The sequence below is a fragment of the Giraffa tippelskirchi genome, chromosome 11, assembly GCF_054371585.1.
Source record: "Giraffa tippelskirchi isolate mGirTip1 chromosome 11, T2T-mGirTip1v1.2.pri, whole genome shotgun sequence".
Lineage (NCBI taxonomy): Eukaryota > Metazoa > Chordata > Mammalia > Artiodactyla > Giraffidae > Giraffa > Giraffa tippelskirchi.
Window position 1 is genome coordinate 115,253,369 of NC_137285.1, and position 23,473 is coordinate 115,276,841.

The window sequence follows — 23,473 nt, forward strand, 5'->3', positions numbered from 1 at the left end:
TCTTTATTTTTGATTACAGCTAAGTTTTCTTCTGTGAGTAGGCTGTTTTGATAAGCAGTGACTCAGCTCGTGATACAACTGACTTGTTTACAAGTCTTGAAATGTTCCACTGCATTATTACTAAATCAAAGTAGCTTGTTTATAATATTTGTAATCATGCTTTTTATTTAGAAGCATGGATACTAAATTTTATAATACTCTGAACATGAAATTGTCAACTAAAAAAAAAAGTTAAGGCTATTTAATACTATTTAAAGACTTTATTTCCTATTGGACTAGTCTAGAGTGCAGAGTAATGTGGTGCAGATGCAAAAACTCTAGTCTAGAACCCTAGGTCAAGGTGCCTACTTTCCTTTTAGCTGTGTAATCCTATGCAAGTCACTTATTTCTGACTCGCAGGGTCCACAAAGAGTTTTACCAAAAATCAAAAGACAGAATATGTTGAAAATGCTCTATAAATTATAATAATCAAATATATCATAAAATCATAAAAATATATTTTCCTAGAACTATCAGTTACCATCCTTATAACAGACTTAATATATAATTCTCAACAACAAAAATACTTATATTATTTACAATTTCAGAAGATCTTTTTTGAGTAATAGAAATTTCATCAGACAGGGGAAATCTCCAAAGATCTTTTGTTTTCTGATTGCACAGCCTTCTTACAAACCTATTACTAAGTTTAAAAACCTACTACTGAAAAAGCAGCAAAAAACCCTACTACCGAAAAGTTTATGTTGATTTATAATTTAGAGACAAATCCCTCATTCCCTTCTCCAGTGGATCTTCCCAACCTAGGGAGTGAACCTGGGTCTCCTGCATTGCAAGTAGATTCTCTGTGCCAGCAGGGAAGTCCATAATTTAAGAGACAAATCCCTCATTTCAGAGATGGAAGAAAAATGAAAAGAAAAAAAAAAGAAAGGCCCAGAAAGGATAAGCAATTAATAAGGCAAAGTCAAACCAATGAATTTTCTGATTCCCAAACTATTATCCTCTCCACGAAGCAGCTAACATATGAACCTCTTTCTTAAGGAGTCTATCAAAATTACAGTCATACTTTTAATACGATGACTAGTTTTCTCTATGTAAATTACCAACTCTCTTAAGAATAGGTACTCTTTTTACTCCTCTCTCTCCTAGCAGTACTACCAAAACTTTAAATATGTAATACTCAATTAAAATATGATTTTTTAAAAAATCAGAATTAGTAAAAAACCTCAAGCACAAGAAAAGATACTCTACAGCATTAATCATTATAGAAATGCAAATTCAAACCACAGAGACATCACTACACACTAACTAGAATGGTTAAAAAATTAAACTGAAAAATACTGACATTGCCAAGTACCAACCTGGAGGCAGAGCAATTAAAACGTGCATACATTGCTGAATGGAATGCAAAATGGTACAGCCATTTCAGAAAAGAATTTGGGAGTTTCTTATGAAGTTAAACATGCACTTACCATACAAGGACATCTGTCTACCAAAAGAAAAAGCTGTACACAAATATTTGTAGCAGTTTATTCAGAATCATCCAAAACTGGAAATAACTCAAATGTCAATCAGTTAATAAATGGATAAACAACTGTGGCACAGGACAATAAAAAGGAAGCCTGCTGACACAAGCGATTAACATAGATAAACCCCATAGTTTATGCTAGGAAGAAGTCAGGCCCAAAATGCTACATACTACTTGAATTCCAGTTACATGAGGAAAGGTAAAAAATGAGGGCAGGAAACACATCAGCGGTTGCAAGGCCAGGAGGTGGCAGATGGGGTTGATTATAAGAGGCATGAGAAAACTTTTTTTTTTTTTTAATAAATTTATTTATTTTAGTTGGGGGCTAATTACTTTACAATATTGTAATAGTTTTTGCCATACATTGACATGAATCAGCCATGGGTTTACATGTGTTCCCCTTCCTGGACCCCCCACCCACCTCCCTCCCCATCCCATCCCTCTGGGTCATCCCATTGCCCCGGCCCTGAGCCCTTGTCTCATGCATCGAACATGGAATGGTGTTCTGTTTCACATATGATAATATACATGTTCCAATGCTATTCTCCCAGAACGTCCCACCCTCACCTTCTCCCTCAGAGTCCATAAAATTGTTCTATGCATCTGTGTCTCTTATTCTGTCTCGCATATAGGGTTATCGTTACCATCTTTCAAATTCCATATATATGCATTAGTATACTGTATTGGTGTTTTTCTTTCTGGCTTACTTCACTCTGTATAATGGGCTCCAGTTTCATCCATCTCAGTAGAACCGATTCAAATGTATTTTTTTTAATGGCTGAGTAATATTCCATTGTGTATATGTACCACAGCTTCCTTATCTATTCGTCTGCTGATGGACATCTAGGTTGCTTCCATGTCCTGGCTATTGTAAACAGTGCTGCGATGAACATTGGGGTACACGCGTCTTTCAATTCTGGTTTCCTCGGTGTATATGCCCAGCAGTGGGATTGCTGGGTCATATGGCAGTTCTATTCCCAGTTTTTTAAGGAATCTCCACACTGTTCTCCATAGTGGCTGTACTAGTTTGCATTCCCACCAACAGTGTAAGAGGGTTCCCTTTTCTCCGCACCCTCTCCAGCATTTATTGCTTGTAGACTTTTGGACAGCAGCCATTCTGACTGGTGTGAAATGATACCTCATTGTGGTTTTGATTTGCATTTCTCTAATAATGAGTGATGTTGAGCATCTTTTCATGTGTTTGTTAGCCATCTGTATGTCTTCTTTGGAGAAATGTCTGTTTAGTTCTTTGGCCCATTTTTTGATTGGGTCGTTTATTTTTCTGGAATTCAGCTGCAGAAGTTGCTTGTATATTTTTGAGATTAATTGTTTGTCTGTTGCTTCATTTGCTATTATTTTCTCCCATTCTGAAGGCTGTCTTTTCACCTTGTTTATAGTTTCCTTTGTTGTGCAAAAGCTTTTAATTTTAATTAGGTCCCATTTGTTTATTTTTGCTTTTATTTCCAATATTCTGGGAGGTGGGACATGGAGGATCCTGCTGTGAGAAAACTTTTTTTAAGGTGATGGAGATGTTTTATATCTTGATTGTGATGGTGATTATACAACTGTGTAAGCTTGTCAAAATTCATAAAACTGTACATTCTTTTAAAGGGGCAAATTTTACTGTATATAAATTATACATCAATAAACCTGACTTTTTAAAAAAAGCCTCATTCCAGCTCTTCTACTACCTGAGACATTAAGTTATGGAGCTTTCATAGCCTTCATGCTTCCTTCCCTAAAAATGAAGGATCTGTAATACCTAACTACTATCTCCCTTCCAGTGTTAAGTCCTATTCTGAGTTGTAGAAGAATTTTCTGCATCAATGTCTATTTTTCTTAGAATTCTTTAAATCACATTTGGGTTATGTTAATGGTAAATAATGTAATAATAAACAAATATTTCAAGATGTGAATTTAGAATGTCAAAATTAAAACAAAGATATTTCTTAGATGTCTTTTAGTAAGAGATTTCATTGTTATGTATCTAATTTTTCACCTATTTCCTTTCACTATCACTAAGTGCTATAAACAAAGTAATAAACTACACAACTTGGTGTAAACTTAAAGGCAACAAATAAAAATACCTAAACACCTAAAAGGGCAGACATTTTTAGCTATAAAATGGAAGAAATGTACATGAATTCATAGAGAGTTTTTGTATATTTACAAAAGCAATACGTATCTTTTATCAGATAAGTCATACAAAAATTCTATTTCTAATGCAACCTGGAACTGGGGTTGTAATCAAGAGCTCCTTCTGGTAAAATTTTATTTGGAGCACTGGGGAAACCTTGGGAAGATTTAATTCCCTAATTAAAAATATTCCTTGTTAGTGTTCTTAGCTGCTGCTGCGGCGGCCGCTACCTGTCGACAGTCTAGTATCAGCACCGCTTCTGGCCTGCTAAAGCTGCTGGAAAAGAGCTAGGTTAACAGGGAGTCTTCCATACTATGGTCCTAGAGCTTCCCTTTTCCAGTCCTGTGGCCACTGCTGAGTTTTCCAGATTTCCTGGCATATTGAGTGCAGCACTTTCACAGCATCATCTTTCAGGATTTGAAATAGCTCAACTGTAATTCCATCACCTCCACTAGCTTTGTTCAGTAACACTTTCTAAGGCCCACTTAACTTCACATTCCAGGATGTCTGGCTCTAGGTGAGTGATCACATCATCGTGATTATCTGGGTAGTGAAGATCTTTTTTGTACAGTTTTTCTGTGTATTCTTACCACCTCTTAATATCTTCTGCTTCTGTTAGGTCCATACCATTTCTGTCCTTTATCAAGCCCATCTTTGCACGAAATGTTCCCTTGGTATCTCTAATTTTCTTGAAGAGATCTCTCGTCTTTCCCATTCTGTTGTTTTCCTCTATTTCTTTGCACTGATCGCTGAGGAAGGCTTTCTTATATCTCCCTGCTATTCTTTGGAACTCTGCATTCAGATGGGAATATCTTTCCTTTTCTCCTTTGCTTTTCGCTTCTCTTCTCTTCCCAGCTATTTCTAAGGCCTCCTCAGACAGCCATTTTGCTTTTTTGCATTTCTTTTCCGTGGGATGGTCTTGATCCCTGTCTCCTGCACAATGTCATGAACCTCTGTCCATAGTTCATCAGGCACTCTATCAGATCTAGTCCCTTAAATCTATTTGTCACTTCCACCGTATAATCATAAGGGATTTGATTTAGGTCATACCTGAATGGTCTAGTGGTTTTCCCTACTTTCTTCAATTTAAGTCTGAATTTGGCAATAAGCAGTTCATGATCTGAGCCACAGTCTTGTTTTTGCTGACTGTATAGAGCTTCTCCATCTTTGGCTGCAAAGAATATAATCAATCTGATTTCAGTGTTGACCATCTGGTGATGTCCATGTGTAGAGTCTTCTCTTGTGTTGCTGGAAGAGGGTGTTTGCTATGACCAGTATGTTCTCTTGGCAAAACTCTATTAGCCTTTGCCCTGTTTCATTTTGTACTCCAAGGCACGTCAGGAAGCAACAGTTAGAAATGGACACAGAACAACAGACTGGTTCCAAATAGGAAAAGGAGTACGTCAAGGCTGTATATTGTCACCCTGCTTATTTAACTTATATGCAGAGCACATCATGAGAAACGCTGGACTGGAAGAAACACAAGCTGGAATCAAGATTGCCGGGAGAAATATCAATAACCTCAGATATGCAGATGACACCACCCTTATGGCAGAAAGCAAAGAACTAAAGAGCCTCTTGATAAAAGTGAAAGAGGAGAGTGAAAAAGTTGGCTTAAAGCTCAACATTCAGAAAACTAAGATCATGGCATCTGGTCCCATCACTTCATGGGAAATAGATGGGGAAACAGTGGAAACAGTGTCAGACTTAATTTTTTTGGGCTCCGAAATCACTGCAGATGGTGACTGCAGCCATGAAATTAAAAGACGCTTACTCCTTGGAAGGAAGGTTATGACCAACCTAGATAGCATATTTAAAAGCAGAGACATTACTTTGCCAACAAAAGTCCGTCTAGTTAAGGCTATGGTTTTTCCAGTAGTTATGTAGTACGGATGTGAGAGTTGGACAGTGAAGAAAGCTGAGCGCCGAAGAATTGATGCTTTTGAACTGTAGTGTTGGAGAAGACTCTTGAGAGTCCCTTAGACTGCAAGAAGATCCAACCAGTCCATCCTAAAGGAGATCAGTCCTGGGTGTTCACTGGAAGGACTGATGTTGAAGCTGAAACTCCAATACTTGGGCCACCTCATGCAAAGAGTTGACTCATTGGAAAAGACCCTGATGCTGGGAAGGATTGTGGCAGAAGGAGAAGTGGATGGCAGATGATGAGATGGCTGGATGGCATCACCGACTCGATGGACATGGGTTTGGGTAGATTCTGGGAGTTGGTGACGGACAGGGAGGCCTGGCATGCTGCAGTTCATGGGGTCGCGAAGAGTCGGACACGACTGAGCGATTGAACTGAACTGAGAGCTTCCCTGGTGGCTCAAACAGTAAAGAGTGTGCGTGCAATGCAGGAGACCCGGGTTTGATCCCTGGACAGGGAAGATCCCCTGGACAAGGAAATGGCAACCCACTCCAGTATTCTTGCCTGGAAAATCCCATGGATGGAGTTGCCTGTCGGGCTGCAGTCCTTGGGGTCGCAAGGAGCTGGACATGGCTGAGCGACTTCCACATACATACATACCAAGACAACTGCCTGTAAAGCACTCAAGAAAGCAACCGGCTTCAAACATAGCTCACAAGAACATGCTTTATACTGAAAAAGTGAAGAAACCACATTTTCATAAGCATCATATAGTGGCTGTCGCTGAAAATCGGAAGCACACGTAACTTCTCACTTGCAAACTTCCCTTCCAGCATCGAGTGTGAGAAAATGTTCAGGACTTCAAACCAGATCTACACTACCAAAGTGCAGATACCTTCACATTTTGGAGGCAAATGAGACCTATCTAGTTAGCCTATTTGAAAATGCCTACCTGTGTGTTACCCGTATCGAATATGTAACTACTATGCCAAAGGATATGCTGCCAGCATGACTCATATGTGGAGAATGCACTTAAGAGGCATTACAAAGGCAAATATTTTATTCTTAAAAAAACAAACAACCAAAAAAGTACCTAGTTATATGACTGCAAATGAGGGGGGAAAAAAACAACCAGGTGAGAGAATAGGTATTACAGCAAATTCCACTTTGCCCCATTTTCATTTGTGTGTAAATGTTTAATATTAATGCAGGGACACAAACCATTCATGCAAGTAAACAATGTTTCAATGAACCAGTTTCGATGAATTTGCTTATAACAATTATTAACAATTCTGTTAACTTTTTCTGCCAAAAAAAAAAAAAAAAATCCTGCCCACTCACGTCTACACAATAAAAACCTAAATTCCTTTATGCATACAAAGCCTTTAGAATTTTAAGACACAATCTGCCAGAACTATCTTCTCTCACTCACTCCAGACATGCCATGCATTTACCGCAAATTTTCTGTCACTTTTAAAATGCACTATAGACTTCAGTGTTTGAAACGTTATTTTTCCTAACTAAAAGCTCTTATCTCCTCTTTACTTGGCAGTTATCTTTTGCAACCCAATTTAAGTGTTCTAACAGAACCCTTTAAATAAAGCTGGTGGTTCCCTCCCTTATGGTCCCACTTTATTTCCACATTATGCATTTGTCTCTCTACAAATTTTTGTTTCCCAAACTAGACTAGCATCTAGAACTAGGTCAGAGTTCTTATTTATCTTTGATTCTCTGATCCATGGCAGCTACTAACTCAGTGCTTAACTGAATGAATTCGACAGTATTAGGAGCTACAGAAATTTACATTAAGAAAAACTAAAGTATACTTATGATGAAATAAAAACAGGTAATACCATTTGAAGCAAGAAAGACATTTATAGTCAAACTACAATGCTTTGGTTACACTAGAAAATTTCACTTAGGTAATAAATGAAGGGCATGGTTTTTTCAAAGTTAAACCAAAGGTGCTAGACTCACTGTATACCAGTGGTTCCCAACCTTTTGGGCACCAGGAATCGGCTTCATGATAGACAATTTCTCCACAGAGGGAAGGGTGCATGGGGGAGACTTTGTGTTTCATCTGGCACTCCCCTCCTGCTATGTGGCCCAGTTCCTAACAGGCTGCAGACTGGTACCTGTCCTTGGCCTGGGGTTTGTGGGACCCCTGCTGTACAGAAAGATTTAAGTCCGTATCTTTCTTCTTAATTATGTCACTTAGCCATTAATTTTTCTCTACTGGAAAGCCACTGTATCTCTGCTAATATATGAACAACTCTGCAAGTCTTACAGCAATTACACAGCATTAAATCTACAGCAGTCATGTTGTGTAGCCAACAAAGGTCCGTCTAGTCAAAGCTATGGTTTTTCCAGTAGTCACGTACGGATGTGAGAGTTGGACTATAAAGAAAGCTGAGCACCAAAGAATTGATGCTTTTGAACTGTGGTGCTGGAGAAGACTCTTGAGAGTCCCTTAGACTGCAAGGAGATCCAATCAGTCCATCCTAAAGGAAATCGGTCCTGAATATTCACTGGAAGGACTGATGCTGATGCTGAAACTCCAATATTTTGGCCACCTGATGTGAAGAACTGACTCATCTGAAAACACTGATGCTGGGAAAGATTGAAGGCGGGAAGGGGAGGGGACGACAGAGGATGAGATGGTTGGATGGCATCACCGATTCAATGGACATGAGTTTGAGTAAACTCCGGGAGTTGGTGATGGACAGGGAGGCCTGGCGTGCTGCAGTCCATGGGGTCACAACTGAGCAACTGAATCGATTGAACTGAGTCACTAAGTTGTGTCTCATTCTTCTGTGACCTCATAGACTGTAGCCCCACCAGGCTCCTCTGGCTACAGGACTTATCAGGCAAGAATATTGGAGTGGTAGCCATTTCCTTCTCCAGGAGATCTTTCCGACCCGCGGATTGAAGCTATGTCTTCTGCTTGGCAGGCGGAATCTTTGCCACTGAGCCACCTGGGAAGCCCACAATCAGTAATACAACTGACAAAAAGACAAGTTAATTGGTTCTTCTATTCATGTCAACCAGAGAAGGCAATGGCAACCCACTCCGGTACTCTTGCCTGGAAAATCCCATGGACCGAGGAGCCTGGTTAGCTGCAGCCCATGGGGTCGCTATGACTGGGGCACAACTGAGCGACTTCACTTTCACTTTTCACTTTCATGCATTGGAGAAGGAAATGGCAACCAACTTCAGTGTTCTTGCCTGGAGAATCCCAGGGACGGGGGAGCCTGGTGGGCTGCCATCTAGGGGTCGCACAGAGTCGGACACGACTGAAGCAACTTAGCAGCAACAGCAGCAGCAGCAGCAGTATTCATGTCAACTGGTTATACTCCAGAGTTTTTGAAAGTGAGAATTATGAAACACATTAAGTTCTCCCAGAAACAAACATTCTTAACATGGATCCTGCTTTAAAATAACATTTCACACTGAATCTTATAAACAAATAACTTGTTGATCTAGTAAGTTATTTCAACAAATATCTATATATTCTAAATCAATTTTTCTTAGGATCTTATTAGACTAAAAAGTTTCATTTAATAGCTGTACTTTGTTACGTTTCAATTATTAAAAAGCAGTAAAAACAGGTCTTACTTGATAATATAAAAAACCTATCAAATCTAACAATCATTTAGGATTTATGCTGACAGGTCATATCAGGTCCATGACTTCAAACAACTAAGCATATTTAATAACTAAGACATGACTTCATTTTTATTTAATCAATACATATTCATGTATAGCATATTATGCTGGCCCCTAGACCAATATAAGATGAAGGTAATAACAATAATGAAGGTAGTAACATTTATTGTAACAGATAACACTTATAAGAGTGCTTATTAAGTAGAAGACACTTTATATGTATCAGCTGATTCAATTTTCCCAAAAGCCCAAGTAGTTACTAGTATCTGCATTTAACTTAGGTACTGGGAAGTTAAATAACTTGCCGAAGGTCACAAAACTGGTACTTGAACCCAGGCACTCTGACTGTTGTGTCTTGACTTTGAATTAACTTATAATAAAGAGGTAATTTTTCAAATGTCAAAAGCTACAGCATTATGGCATTTCAGGGTTAGAAAAATGGTATTAGATTGGAAGAGGAGAATCAGGAAAGGTTTCTTATACTAGTAAGAAGGGCTAGATTTTGCTGTTTAGGTAGCATTTTAACAGCTTGCTTTTAAAAAGCATAAAAAATTCAAGACAACTGCATGGCATGGACAAAAAAACATTTTTTTTTTAATTTTTAAAAATAAAATTTAAACCTATTGGGAATTACCTGGCAGTCCAGTGGTTAGGACTCAGCACTTTCACTAACAGGGCCCCGTTTTGATCCCTGGTAGGGGAACTAAGATTCTGCAAGCAGCATGGCATAGCCAAAACAACAACAATAAACAAACAAGAAACACAACAAATTCAAGACACAGATCTCAGCAAGTTTCATACAAAGAGTAATCTCTCAACACTCTGAACAGTAGGTTTCAGCGACAGTCTTATATCAATGAAAATGCTCATATCCATGGCTACTTTATTTTTTTAAAAGTCTTTATCGAATCTGTTACTATATTGCTTCTGTTTTACATTTTGTTTTTTTGGCCATGAGGCATGTGGGAATCTCACCTCCCCAACTGGGGATCGAACCAGCATTCCCTACATTAATGGGAAGGCAAAGTATTTCCCACTGGGCCACCAAGGAATTCCCTCTATGTCTACTTTACATATACTTGGTTCAGTGTAGTTTCATTAAACAAAAGAATAGGGCAATTACTACTGTTCCCAAACCTGAGACAAAGTAAACAGAAGTATGCAGTAGAGAGGAGACATGTTTACTTACACTACAACTATATCCATCCCTTCTTCTATTATACTAACAGAAAACCAGGCTCAGGAAAAATATGCATTAAGAATCTTGATCTAAAAGATCACATCATTTTTGCCAATCATCTGCCATCACTGTTAGTCACAATCATTTTGCCGAAGACTTAAAAAATGTTTTTTCAATGTTGATTTTTATTTATTTGGCTGTGCCAGGTCTTAGTTGCCACATGTAGAGATCTAGCTCCCTGACCAGGGATTGAACCTGGGTCTCCTGTGTTGAGAACTTGGAGTCTTAGCCACTGGACCACCAAGAGAAGTCCTGCTAAGACCTTTTTTTTTTTTTTTTAACAACAGAGAAGGTTTGTAGAAAATTAGATTGTAAGCAGCAATACTTGGATAGAACACTTTAAAATCTGTGCAATAAGCCTCATAAAAGAACATGCCTCTGTATATCATGAGACCTATCATGCTGTCTTAACTAAGTAAGGTCCTCAATACCAATGAATTGGTTTTTAAAGCAGACGTATTCTGGAACCTTAATTTACAATAGGTATTTGAAAATAAATTTAATGCTATGTTTTTCACAACTCCCTATTTTCAACCCAATCTTTTCTTTCAATTTGGGCTAGAGTGGTGATGGTGCACAAGTACTCTGGAAACACATTGTGCTTCTCCCCTTTGTTTTGGCAAAAAATTACAATACCTGCCACTAAGAAACAAAACATTTATGTGACTAATTCAGAGAAAGGAAAATTAAAAAGAGGCAACGATCCTAACAATGTACTTAAGTACTTAAATAGCAGTTTTCATGTAAAAATCAAAGTTCACCCATTTAAAACTCCCTAAAAACCAGATGTTAAAAAAATACTTCATATTATTCACTCTGGGCAAGTGATACACGACAGCATATAGCACATCAGACAATAGACACTAATGTAGCTGAATGTGGCTAAAACAAAATTGGTTTGGGGCAGGAGACAACAAAAACATTAAGAATTTCTGGTTAAAAAGGACAGATTGAATGCAAGCATTTAGCTCTAAAGCTTCCCAAAATAGCTCTGAAACAAAAATAAAGAAAAGTTTTAAAGAGCATAAATCCATAGGAAACCAGAAACATGATTTTAGAAGCTGGAAAGCAGAACAGGTGGTAATGACTCTTACACCAGAGAAGGTTTGAAAAACAAAGACACCTGGTTTATAGTACATACCACATTTACAGTAAAAGACCTCTAAACTCTTTGGAGAAGTGGTTGATCGTAGCGTTGAGGCAGCGCAAATAGAAGACGGGCTGAAGCATTATGCGGTGCCACAAAGTAAAGACGTGCTCAAAAAGCAAGGATGAGCACAGATGCCAATCAGAAAGAGCTTCCCCGGCCAAGAATGCAACAGCTTGAGCAACAAAATTAGTAACAATAATTTGGGGTTATAATCCAAAGAATAAAATAAAATCTGTAAGTCTATACTGACGTAAATAAATAAGTAAATAAATGGGGGAGAAGGAACAGCTTCTGTTCACAAAAGAATTCCAATTAATAAATGTAGAAATGAGGGAAAGAGAAAATCATGTTATAACAGTAGCAAGATCTATACATGGATGCTAAAACTAGAGGGCAGAAGTTTAAGCAGAAACAGGATATCAGCATGGTCTCAAAGTAGTTAGTAATTATTAAAGAGGAAAATAGTAACTTTACAGTGGAGAAACCTAGCAGAATCACCTGAACCCAGTGATCAAAGGTTAATATTACCAGTAGGACACGTCAACATCATGTCACCTCCACCCCACTCCAAATGATGCACTGAGAAGCACATATCACTTCTGTGATATCCTTCTCTTTAACAACCTCTGTCTAATCTTGAGAAAACACCAGACAAACCCAAATTGAGAGCCATTTTGCAAAAATGACTAGTACTGTTTAAAATGTCAAAGTCATGAAAAAGAAGAAAACTCTGAGAAACTGTCACAAGTAAAGGAAACCAAGGAGACACGACAACAAAATTTAATGAGGTATTCTGAATTTGGACCTTGGAATAAAAAGAAACATTAGTGGAAAACTAGTTAAATCTAAATAAATTCTATAGTATAGTTAATAGTATTGTACTAAGGTTAGTTTCTTACTTTTAATAAGTGTTCTATGGTTTATATATGAGATTATCATCAGGAAAAGCTTGGTGATGGGTATATGGGAACTCTGCGTATTCTTTTTTCAAGACTTCTATTAAAAAAAAAAATAAAAAAGGAAAAGAAAAACCTAAAAGGCTCAGGAACTAGCTGTTTCAGATACTCTGGGAGCAAGAGTGAAGTCCAAGCTAGAATAGGAGATCAAAGTCTGCTTAAGAAACAGCCAAAACTTTCAGATCCTCTCTCTTCTACTCTTTGACCCCTTCTTGGCAAGAGACTAAACAATCTCAGGAGAGTATAAAACAAGGTATCTCTGGACAAGAGGACGCCAGGTGCAATTGAATTTGAAGGCTGCCATACTGGCAAGTGGCTTCCCAGGTGGTGCTAGTGGTATAAAACCTGCTTGCCAATGCAGAAGACTTAAGAGACCTGGGTTCGATCCCTGAGTTGGGAAGATCCCCTAGAAGAGGGCATGGCAATCCATTCCAGTATTCTTGCCTGGAGAATTCCATGGACAGGAAGATCCTGGTGGGCTACAGTCCAGGGTCACAGAGTCAGACTCAACTCAGCAGGCATGCATACTGAAAACTGCAGAATTAAATGAAAGTGTACTTCTGTACTTCATGATAAAACCCACATTCCCTTTTCCTACTCAACTCCAAAGTCTGTTCTCTTCAAGGAACAGACCAGAAATCTTTTCTGGGAAATCAATTCAGCACAAGAGAAAAATCTGTCACTGGGAGTCCACAAGAAATTATCCAGACATATCCAACGAACAGGGAAAACCATAATCACGCAGTGGCAGAGCTTCCATTCAGCTTTTTAAGGGCCTTCTTCTAAATAAGCACTGACTTCCAAGAAATATCAGACATCTAAAAGAAGAAGCCCAAAGCCAACAAACAGAAAAAGGAAATTTGGAGAAAAAAGAAAATATTCAGAGAAGAAACGTATCAATAATTCCCTAAGAGAGAAAAGATACTGTACCTATGAAGCAAAAGAATATTATCATTTAAAACTTTTTTAGGAAAAAAAAAAGTACTTGGAAATTATAAACATAATAGCAGAAATAAAACCTTAGTAGAAGAATTAGAAGATAAAGTTGAGAAAAATCTCCCAGAAAGCAGAGGAAAAAGAAAGAAATGGAAAACAGATGTAAAAACAGAAGAAAATTAGAGAAGCCAGTCAGTAGGCCTAACACCTAAACAACAGGAATTCAAGAGAAACAGAGAAAACAAAGGGGAAGAAACAAAGAAATTACTTAAGGAAATTTCCTAGAACTGATAAGATAAATTTCAGATTGAATAAGACTACCCTGAATCCAGCAGAAATGGAGAAAAATAGACCTTTACACCATAATCCAGAAATTTCAGAATTCTAGGAGAAAAGATTCTCCAAGCTTCCAGAGGAAAAATAAGATTCAAAATCTTCTAGGCATCTGATGTCTCAAAAGCAACAGTGAAAAAAAGACAGCATGTAGCAATGTTTTCAAAATTGAGAGAAAAATATTTCTGACCAAGAATTCTCTGCCCACCAAACTATCTATAAAGAGAATAGAAAAAACATTTTAAGGCATGTGAAGTCTCAAAAAAATTACAGCCCATCCTGAAAGCTATTGAAAGTGGTCCTCCAAAATGAGAACACAAAGAAAGATTAAGGCATCAGATACAGAACCAGGAACTCCTAGAGAGACCTGAGGGAAACTAAAGTGATTATAAACGTAAATCTAAGACAACAGCTGCAATTCAAGAAAATTCATCCAAAGAAACTGGTAGGTTTGAACATAATAAGGAGAAGATTTATACACTTGAGAGTTTGGACTAACTCAGGGCTTCTCAACAGTAGCACTATTGACATTTTGGACCATATAATTCTTTGTTTTAGGAGGCCGTCTAATGCAGTTAGGACAATGCTTGGCAGCATAGCTTGCTTCTGCTCACCAGACATCAGAAGCACACTCCTGCCCTTGCTCACCTACCCAACATTGCCAATATCCTTAGTTGAGAAGCACCTGGTGAAATTAATGAGAAGTACACAGAAAACTAAGCAAAAGCAAATTTTTAGAAAATATTAATTCATGGAAAACACAAAATGCTACACAGGAAGGGAAAATAATCACTATAAACTACAAAGCTCAACTATGTATATAGTCACGTTGACATAAACTTTGAAATTTTATGTATCCGAGCAACTTGCAATCTGACAATATTGGGATGATTGGGCAGAAATGAGAAGTGTGTCTCTGTTTGGGGACAGTAGTAAGCCCAAACTTCCATTGTAGGAAGTCAGTAGACAATTTCTTCAACTGAAAAATCACGAAGGAAAACTATAGGAACACTACTTTGAAATACGCAGATAAATATCTGAAGAATAAGTTCAAAGTGGTTGCCTCTAGAGAGCCTGAAATGGAAGGGGAGGGGAATCTGTACAGCAGAGCTATTCAACTCTTTTAAATGCGTGCATGTATAACTTTGATAAAAATTAATTGTAAAAAAACAAATCAATTGAGGCTATATTATGAAGGGCTTTCCTACTAGTTAAGGCCACAGTGACTCAGAAACAAACAGCTATACAACTTTGAGGAATTTACTTACTCTTTAGGCACACTTTCTATCTATCTACAAAATACACAGTGAAAGAGCTGCCTTAAAGAGCTTTATACGTATTAAATGAGAAAAGAGTGTGAACTGTTTAGCAGTGTCTGGCACAAAGTGTTTATAAATTGTATCTAGTATTCGATTTGCAATCAGAGGGTAATAATTATAAATTTTAAAACAGGTAAGTCATAATCTCATGTGTTTTAGAAAGTAATGGCTATTGTGGGGAAGACAGTTACTAAAAAAAAGAGCCAAGAAGCACAGGGACCATTTAAAAGGCCTATATTGGAATGAGACAACAGATAGAAGCAGAGCCATGAAGAGAAAGGTACGGATACAAGAGACATTTTGCAAGTGATGGTCTAACTATATATGAAAAAAGGAAAAAGGAGTAGTTAAAAAAATGTTCTAACTTAAGCAAACAGAAGATGATGACATTAACTGAACAAGAGAATACAAAGAATTATGCTGGGAGGAGGACATAAGAAGAGAGGAAAGAGAAATGGGGCTGATACTACACGTATTTAATCTATAGGTTCGAGAGTACAATCAAGTACAGATATCCACTAAGCAGGTGGAAATCTGAAACTGGAAGAGAGGTCGGGGCTTGAGATATTAAAAACATGTAAATTACAATCAAAAGTTGAAGCCATACAAATTAAAAGAATATTCATTTGACATGCTCCATAACAGATACTGATGGAATTGATTTAAAAAAAAACAAAACAGACAACAGAGATGAAAAACAAGCTGTTTTAATGTTTTGGGAGTCCACGGGGTCGCCAAGAGTCAGACACGACTGAGCGACTTCACTTTCACTTTTCCCTTTCATGCACTGGAGAAGGAAATGGCAACCCACTCCAGTATTCTTGCCTGGAGAATGCTAGGGATGGCGGAGCCTGGTGGGCTGCCGTCTATGGGGTCGCACAGAGTCGGACACGACTGAAGCGACTTAGCAGCAGCAGCAATATCAATGGTCCTGATATATGAGGTCATTGTGAAATTCAAATGAGTTAATACACACAAAGCACATACAACAGTATGTGACATTTAATAAATGCTCAATAAATTTTGGATTATTACTATCATCATTAGTTCCAGATAGAAGTAGTGTTTATTGACTTCCCTGGTTAAGAACCCACCTGCCAATGCAGAAGACATGGATTAATCCCTGGTCTGGGAAGATTTCACATGCTGTGGGGCAATTAAGCCTGTGCTCCACAATAAGAGAAGTAGTAATTATTACATGGAAAAGAGAGGTAGAAAAAAATCCACTGAGATACGGAACCACATATTCTTTTCTTTCACTTTTCCATCCTTTCTACATTTGTATTTTCCTTGGACACCACTTTAAGTATTGCAGTGAAAGTATTATTTTAAAACCACTAGGTACATTGTGATATCCTTAATTATACCATAAGATACTTGAAGAAAAAATAATTTTTTCTACTTTTTCTAAATATTCCCTGTATGGCAGCACACAGCAATGTACAGTGAGCACTCAACAAATATTAATGTCACAAATTCCTTATAAGGAAACAGAAAAAAACAAAGCAATAAATAAAAATTGGAATGATATTAAAAGCAAAAGGTCTCAAAGTCAATATCAATATATAACAGTTCAAAGACATACGGTAGAGTGAAAAGGTGAGGGGAAAAGCTTTATGGTTAACCACACAGAACAGACCACGCTCTCTTTGCTCTCCTCTGGGTACAACAATTAGGAGAAATACTAAAAACACCGGATTATGCCTAAAACAGAGCAAGCTGAGAAACACTTAGAGAACTGAGGATGCTCAGACTTTAGAACAGAGGTTGGTCCTCCTACTCACTTTCCCCATGTTCAACAATGGAAAAAAAAAGCTATCCTTTGGAAAATGATTTAAAATCTCTCTGCTGTCCAGAGCCAACAATCAAAAGATGGCAGTTATAGAGATCTAGACTTCTCTCAGCTCAAAAACTTAAAACAGATCTCTTAAAAAACAAAGATGTTACCCGAGATGTCATGAAGGTATTCAAGCTGAGGTTGGAAAACAGCTTGCCAAGGATATTATGGAAAACATCCAAGCAGGGGAAATTGGTTGAAACTGGTTTCCTTGCAACCCTGTAACCAGATCAATGAATATTACTGAAGATCTGCTTCAGAAAGGACACTATCCTAGACCTATAATTGTTGTTGTTGTTCAGTCATTTAGTTGTGTCTGACACTTTGGGACCCCATGGACTGCAGCACACCAGGCTTCCCTGTCCTTCACAATCTTCTGGAGTTTGCACAAACTCATGTTCATTGAATCAGTGATGCCACCCAACCATCTCATCCTCAGTCGACCCTTTCTCCTGCCCTTGATATTTCCCAACATCAGGGTCTTTGCCAATGAGCTGGCTCTTCTCATCAGGTAGCCAAAGTATTGCAGCTTCAGCATCAGTCCTTCCAATGAATATTCAGGTCTGATTTCCTTTAGGATTGACTGGTTTGATCTCCCTGCTGTACAAGGGACCCTCAAGAGTCTTCTCCAGCACCACAATCCAAAAGCATTAATTCTTCAGTGCTCAGCCTTCTTTATGGTCCAACTCTCACATCCATATATGACTACTGGAAAAACCATTGCTTTGACTATATGGACCTTTGTCAGAAAACTGATGTCTCTGCTTTTTAATACACTGTCTAGGTTTGTCAAACCTAGACAAACCAGACCTAAACAAACCTAGACAAACCTAGACAGGGTATTAATCTATATCTTCACAAACCTAGACAAAACTAAACCTATAGTACATACAAAAAAAAAAGCGCGGGTGAGAGAGACACGTAAAGATCTCTGCTGTCAAGACATCCATAATGAATACTAACAAAATACAGTTTGAGACTATAATAGATGACCAGTGAACCAGTGAAGTTGCTCAGTCGTGTCTGATTCTTTGCAATCCCATGGACTGTAGCCTATCAGGCTCCTCCATCCATGGAATTTTCCAGGCAAGAGTACTGGAGTGGGTTGCCATTTCCTTCTCCAGGGGATCTTCCCAACCCAGGGATCAAACCCAGGTCTCCCGCACTGTAGCCACCAGGGAAGCCCATAATAGGTGATACAAAGCACTATTTACTAATCGACAAATGAATTCTATTCATATGTAAGTCTTCTAAGGAGAAATCTTTAAGGTTAAACAGTCAGAAAATTTTTTTAAGAATAAATGAGATATGAGATACTTAAGGAAAGATGTGTATGAATGTTCTGAATTGGTGGGCAGAAGTAGGAAAGAGGAAGCAGCACAAATAGAAGTGAAAAGCAAGTTAAAGAAAAACCTGTTTGGCTACATTAAAAACTTGCTTTGAAGGAGAAGAGATAAGCTTTCTGAAAGGGCAGATTGAGGCCAGAATCAAACTGTATCAATACTAGGTCTTGAACACCAAGCTAAGTAGCTTCAAATGTTTCCTGTATACAGCATCTGTATCAACTACTTAACTCTACTATAGCCATAGACAATAGTAAAAAATGGGTATGGTTGTGTTCCAATAAAACTTTATTTATGAATACTGAAATCTAAATTTCATATACTTCCATGTATCACAGATTATTATTATTTTGATATTTTTCAACAATTTGAAAATGTAAAAATCATTCTTAACTCATGGGCCAAACAAAACAGGCTACAGGCTGAATTTGGCCCAGGGACTGTAGTTTGCCAAGCCCTGGATGACACTTAGCTGCCTTCTTCAGCAGTCTAAGGTACAGTTTTGTCCTTGAGCTTCCAGGACCAGAATAATATACTATTCGTTCAACAACTGCACACACATGAATGCATATACTTTACCAATATATCTAAATCTAGTAAGGGTCAGAGGTTCCATTTATTTAAAAAAAAAAAAGATAAAGCTCTCCATATAGTTGGTAATAACCCATTTGAGCAGAACCAAGACATTTAAAAATTCTGTAATTTATTTTCACATAATAAATATAGTTAGAGAGTTACAAACCATTCTTACAGAGCCTCTAGGTTACATGGAGGGATGTGTAAAATAAGAGTATAATCAAGGGGATGTGAGTTCTAGTCCCAGCTCTGTCATTTATTTACTCATTACGTGACCCTAAACAAGTCCTTTTCAATCCTCTGGCCTGAATTTCCTCATCTGTAAAAGTGAAGGGGCATAAGTTATAATACTAGATGATCACATCGCTATGTGCTCTCTCAGCTTTAACACTATATAATTCTAACTCTACTTAAAAAGACCAGACAGAGGATGACAAAGATCAGACAAAAGTGATAATTAAAGACACAGAAAAAGAGAACAACATCGACTGAATGAGTGAGCAGATAAGACAAACAGGTACGGAAAAAAGGCCCCAAAGTAGAGTATTACTAAAATCATGGATTTTTTTTTAAGTATCAAATGCAAAAGAAAACTCAAGGAAGAGAAGCAGGCAAGAAGAGGAGTATGGCCATCAAAAAAGAATGAACCACGTAACTAGTGAAAAAAAATGACAGACTTGATATTTGAGAGTACTGTGCATGCTTCCAGGAATCATGAAAGAAGTCAGGGAAAAAGAAAAGACTGAAAATGAGTCTGGGGAATAGAAAATAAAGGCACGTGATCCAGAAGGAGTAAGAAACAAAAAAGTCAGAACTCAGGATGAGTTTGAAGCCTCAGGTAAAGGAATTAGTCTTAAAGGAGAGGCATTTAATCTTTTTAAAAAAAATTTATTAGGGTACAGTTGCTTTACAATGTTGTGCTAATTTCTGTTGTACAAGGAAGTAAATCAGCCTTATGTATACATATATCCCTCCCCTCTTGGATCTCCCTCCCGCCCCCCAATTCCCTTCCCACCCATCAGTGAGGCATTTAACCTCTAAAATCCAAAAGGTAAAAGCAGCACTGCAGGTATGTTTTCTATAAACCAAATTATTAGGGAAATAAATCTAATATTGAGCTTTCATAAAGCAAAGTTCCACCAATATTTTCTAATGGTCAAAAAATTAAGAAAGGACTAACTTTGCTTTTCACGTGAATGAAAACCAGCACTGTGTAGCTCTAAAAGAAAATTCATTTTTATATCTATCTCATAGTATCTATCACTTCCATCCTTGCTTAAGAGTTACTTTTGTAGAAAATTGCTTAGTCCCTACTTGGAGCTCAATGAATACTAGTGTTACCTTTCTTAGTAGCCTTAGAAGTTCCCAAGGCAAGAATTCTGATTAACTCATCTGTTTATTATTTGCTGTGCAGGTGGTGCTTGATGAATAAATACTGACACATAAGAACTGAGTTTTTAAAAACTGTCCTTGCAAAACAATCATCTGATAAAGTTGGGAAAATATTCCTATCACTTATACACAACTCCAATAATACTTTTGCAGTGTCAGAGCTTGCTCAAGTAGCAACCAAAAAAGACAAGAAAAAAAAAAGAATTAAAAAATTGTAAGAACATCACCCAAAACTATCAAGATCCAGTATAGCTAATTTCAACCGACACTTGCAGATGTCTATTTGAGGTATATGAGAAATAAAAATCCAAAGCATTCGCCTGATGATCAGCCAGTTAAAAATACACATTTGGACACCCTGAAGATATTTATAAAGCCAACAGAGATACTATTAATATATTGAAATTCACTGGCCAGTGCTGGATTCTATCATTAATCTTCTCCTGCTATTCAAGAGAAGCCAAGAAGTCAAGACTTCTCTCATATCACTTGCTTTTAAGAATGTAAGAAGTCACCCAAACTGGCATACACAACCCAACTACAAAAAGCAGTTCAACTCTCCATATGGTAATGCTTCACTACCTCTTACCTTTACTTGAAAGTCACATTTACTACTTTTCAACGATCTTCGGTAGGCTCCATTTAGGCAGGCCCATAGTACCACCAAGTAAGAAACAGGAGTTCAAAAAAGTCGTAACAGTTAACTGCCCTCGCACAAAGCTCAAGTTGGGCGTAGATTTCACAAGCCCTGAGAGCTATGCCGCTGTCAAAACCAGAAGCAGCACCGTCACACTGTCGTGCACATCGGCCACTGTTGCAGAATTTTTTCTTTGAAATTACCTCTCCACCTTGGCTCAATATGTTAAATACTTAAGCTACCTTCTCCCCCCAGAGCAGGACGAGATTCCTTCCAGTCGGCTCCGTTTTTTATCCAGCACCACAAATCCAAGGGGAGAGGTCTCCTCTCCCCAGGCCCCCGAGATCCAGCCCGGTTTCCCAACTACTCGCCGCACCCACCATGCACCATCCCCCCACTCCTCACCACACACCTCCTCCTTCCCCCCACGGCCGGGCCAGCCCACGAGCTGGGCCCGCAGCCCGCCCCTCGCCCCCGGCCTTCGCTGCTCGCAGCGGCCGCAGGCCTCGGGCCTAGCCTCCTCCGCCGGCCCCTCACCTCCTTCGGGACCAATTGGTTCTCCTCGCCGGGCACCATCGCTCAGACCCCGGCCGCTCCTCTCCGCCCTGCCGGAGGAGGGGGAGGGTGGCGGCGGCTCTCTAGCTCAGGAGAAAAACGGCAGCGGAAGTCATCCTCTCCACCGCCGGCGCTCGGGTTATCGCGGAGGCCTCAACCTGGGCCGCAGACACCAACGCGCAGACACGGACCCAAGGCTCCGCCGCCGCCGCCGTCGCCTTCGTCGTCGGCCCCTCCCCCCGCCCGCTGCAATCAATGGAAAAATGGCGGCGGCCGCTCTCGCGAGAATTCGGGCCGTCGGGCTCCGAGCCCGGCGCCTGGCGCCCAAGGTGCCCAGACAGCTGTCGCTCGCAGCTAATTACCTCAGCTTTCACTCGGCTTCGAGATGTATAAAATTGATTGAGCGGCCAAAGAAACGCTTTTCGGAGAGGGATTCCAGACTGTCCATCTCGGGACTCCCTCTGCCGGCAGGGAAAGGACCAGGCCTCAGGTCCTCCATGCCTTTCAGGGCTCTTCGGACTCTCCGCCCACCGGGGAGAGACTCGACCCTAAAGCCTCACCTCTGGCCCTACTACCAACACTGCTCGCCCTCCCTGTTAGAAAAGCTCCTGTACTCGTTCCCTCTTCACAGACCTCCGGCCTCTGCTTGGAAGGGAAAGCATCACGGACTGCCTCCCGGCCTCCTCCCTCAGACACGGTCCCAGCCTGACAGGATTGCGTTTTCTTTTCCCCTCTCCCCACCCTCCCGAGGGCCCGGTTCGAGGGACCTCAAGTCTGGTCTCCTGCTTGGGGAGGGGACAAATCCATAGCTCGCGAAAGAGGTATCCCTTTCCCTCCAGTCCCCCTCCATCAGGGCGGCACTCTGCTGGGCCATTTCGGGGAACTTCCTTCTCGAACAGGTTCAAGTCTGGGGCTGAGATAGCTTCAGAGAGTAGGGCTGCAGTTTGGACCTAGGATCCTCTTTAAAAATGTTTTTAAAGTACTTTAATCCCCTCTGGCAGTAAGCATTTTACTGTTTTATAGGCAGCAAATTTTGCGATGGTTCCCCCCCCCCAAATCCTGCTCATTCCTCAAACTTCCACTTACGGAAAACCTGGTGGGATGCCCTTCTTGAAGACTTCTGTGGTACAGCGATCTTACAGCACTCTTAGATAATGTAATTCTGATACGTTCCTAACACCCACAGTATCAACTACCTGTCTCTAAACTGTGTGTGCTCTCCAAACGTTTTTTCGTTTTTTTGATTGCGCTTGTATTACAAAAAAAAGTCTCTATACTTATGTAAGATTAGACACGTCCTGTTATGTATGATGTAAAGCCTTTTTAAAGTATAAAAAGGATAAAGATGAAATAAACACTTAAAGTAGCTAAGTTATTTTCTATATTAATTATCTTTTAAAAATCCGTGTTATTTTCACTGAAGTATTTAGTGAAAGCAATATGATTGACTAGGTTTCAGTGGTTTTAAAAATCTGTAATACCTTATGAAACAGTTATTAAAATATGTGATTCAACATTCAGGTTATTTCTGTACTTCATTTTGACGGCTGTCATAAGCTGAAAAAGATAACTCACAAAGATATGAAGATCCTAATGGAAGAAATACATCTTTGGCTGCTCTTACTAATGTAAGTATCCATTTTTGTCACTTCCATCCACCAACCATGAAAAGTTTTTGTTTGAAATTCAACTAGTAACTTTCTATCTTCCCTGATGTCAGTCAGAAGATGTTGCATTTTAATATATTTTCAAAACTCTTTGGAATGCATTGCTTGGAAGATTTCTTCTAATGGGTTGGAAAATTCTGCCTTCAAGTTTTAATATACATGTATAAGGTTTTTTTTTTTTTTGAATACTGATCTTGTGAGTATTTAAATTTTTGATATTTTGTGTATCATAGATTTTTGCATTAATTTTGACTTTTTAAAATATTGCATGTAGATGTTCATGTTGATTGCTGAGTTTGGGGCATCCTCTTAAATTTTGGGCCCAAAGTGAATGCCTCAT

General features: G+C 39.0%; 1 protein-coding gene across 20 annotated transcripts in view; it reads right to left on the reverse strand.

Moving 5' to 3' along the window:
* Nucleotides 1–21,694, reverse strand: part of USP47 (ubiquitin specific peptidase 47) — a 109,578-nt gene extending 87,884 nt beyond the window's left edge. For 19 of the 20 annotated variants that reach the window (XR_014069715.1, XR_014069714.1, XM_081545236.1 and 16 more), the window contains exon 1: nt 21,449–21,694. Coding sequence is in view for 14 of the 20 variants with exons in the window: in XM_081545236.1 (XP_081401362.1) it covers nt 21,449–21,487 (39 nt within the window). In the remaining 6 variants the exon portion in view is untranslated. Of the gene's footprint in view, nt 1–20,863 lie in introns of all 20 variants that reach the window. The other variant, XM_081545231.1, reaches the window with a different exon arrangement.
* Between the last annotated feature and the right edge of the window lie 1,779 nt (nt 21,695–23,473).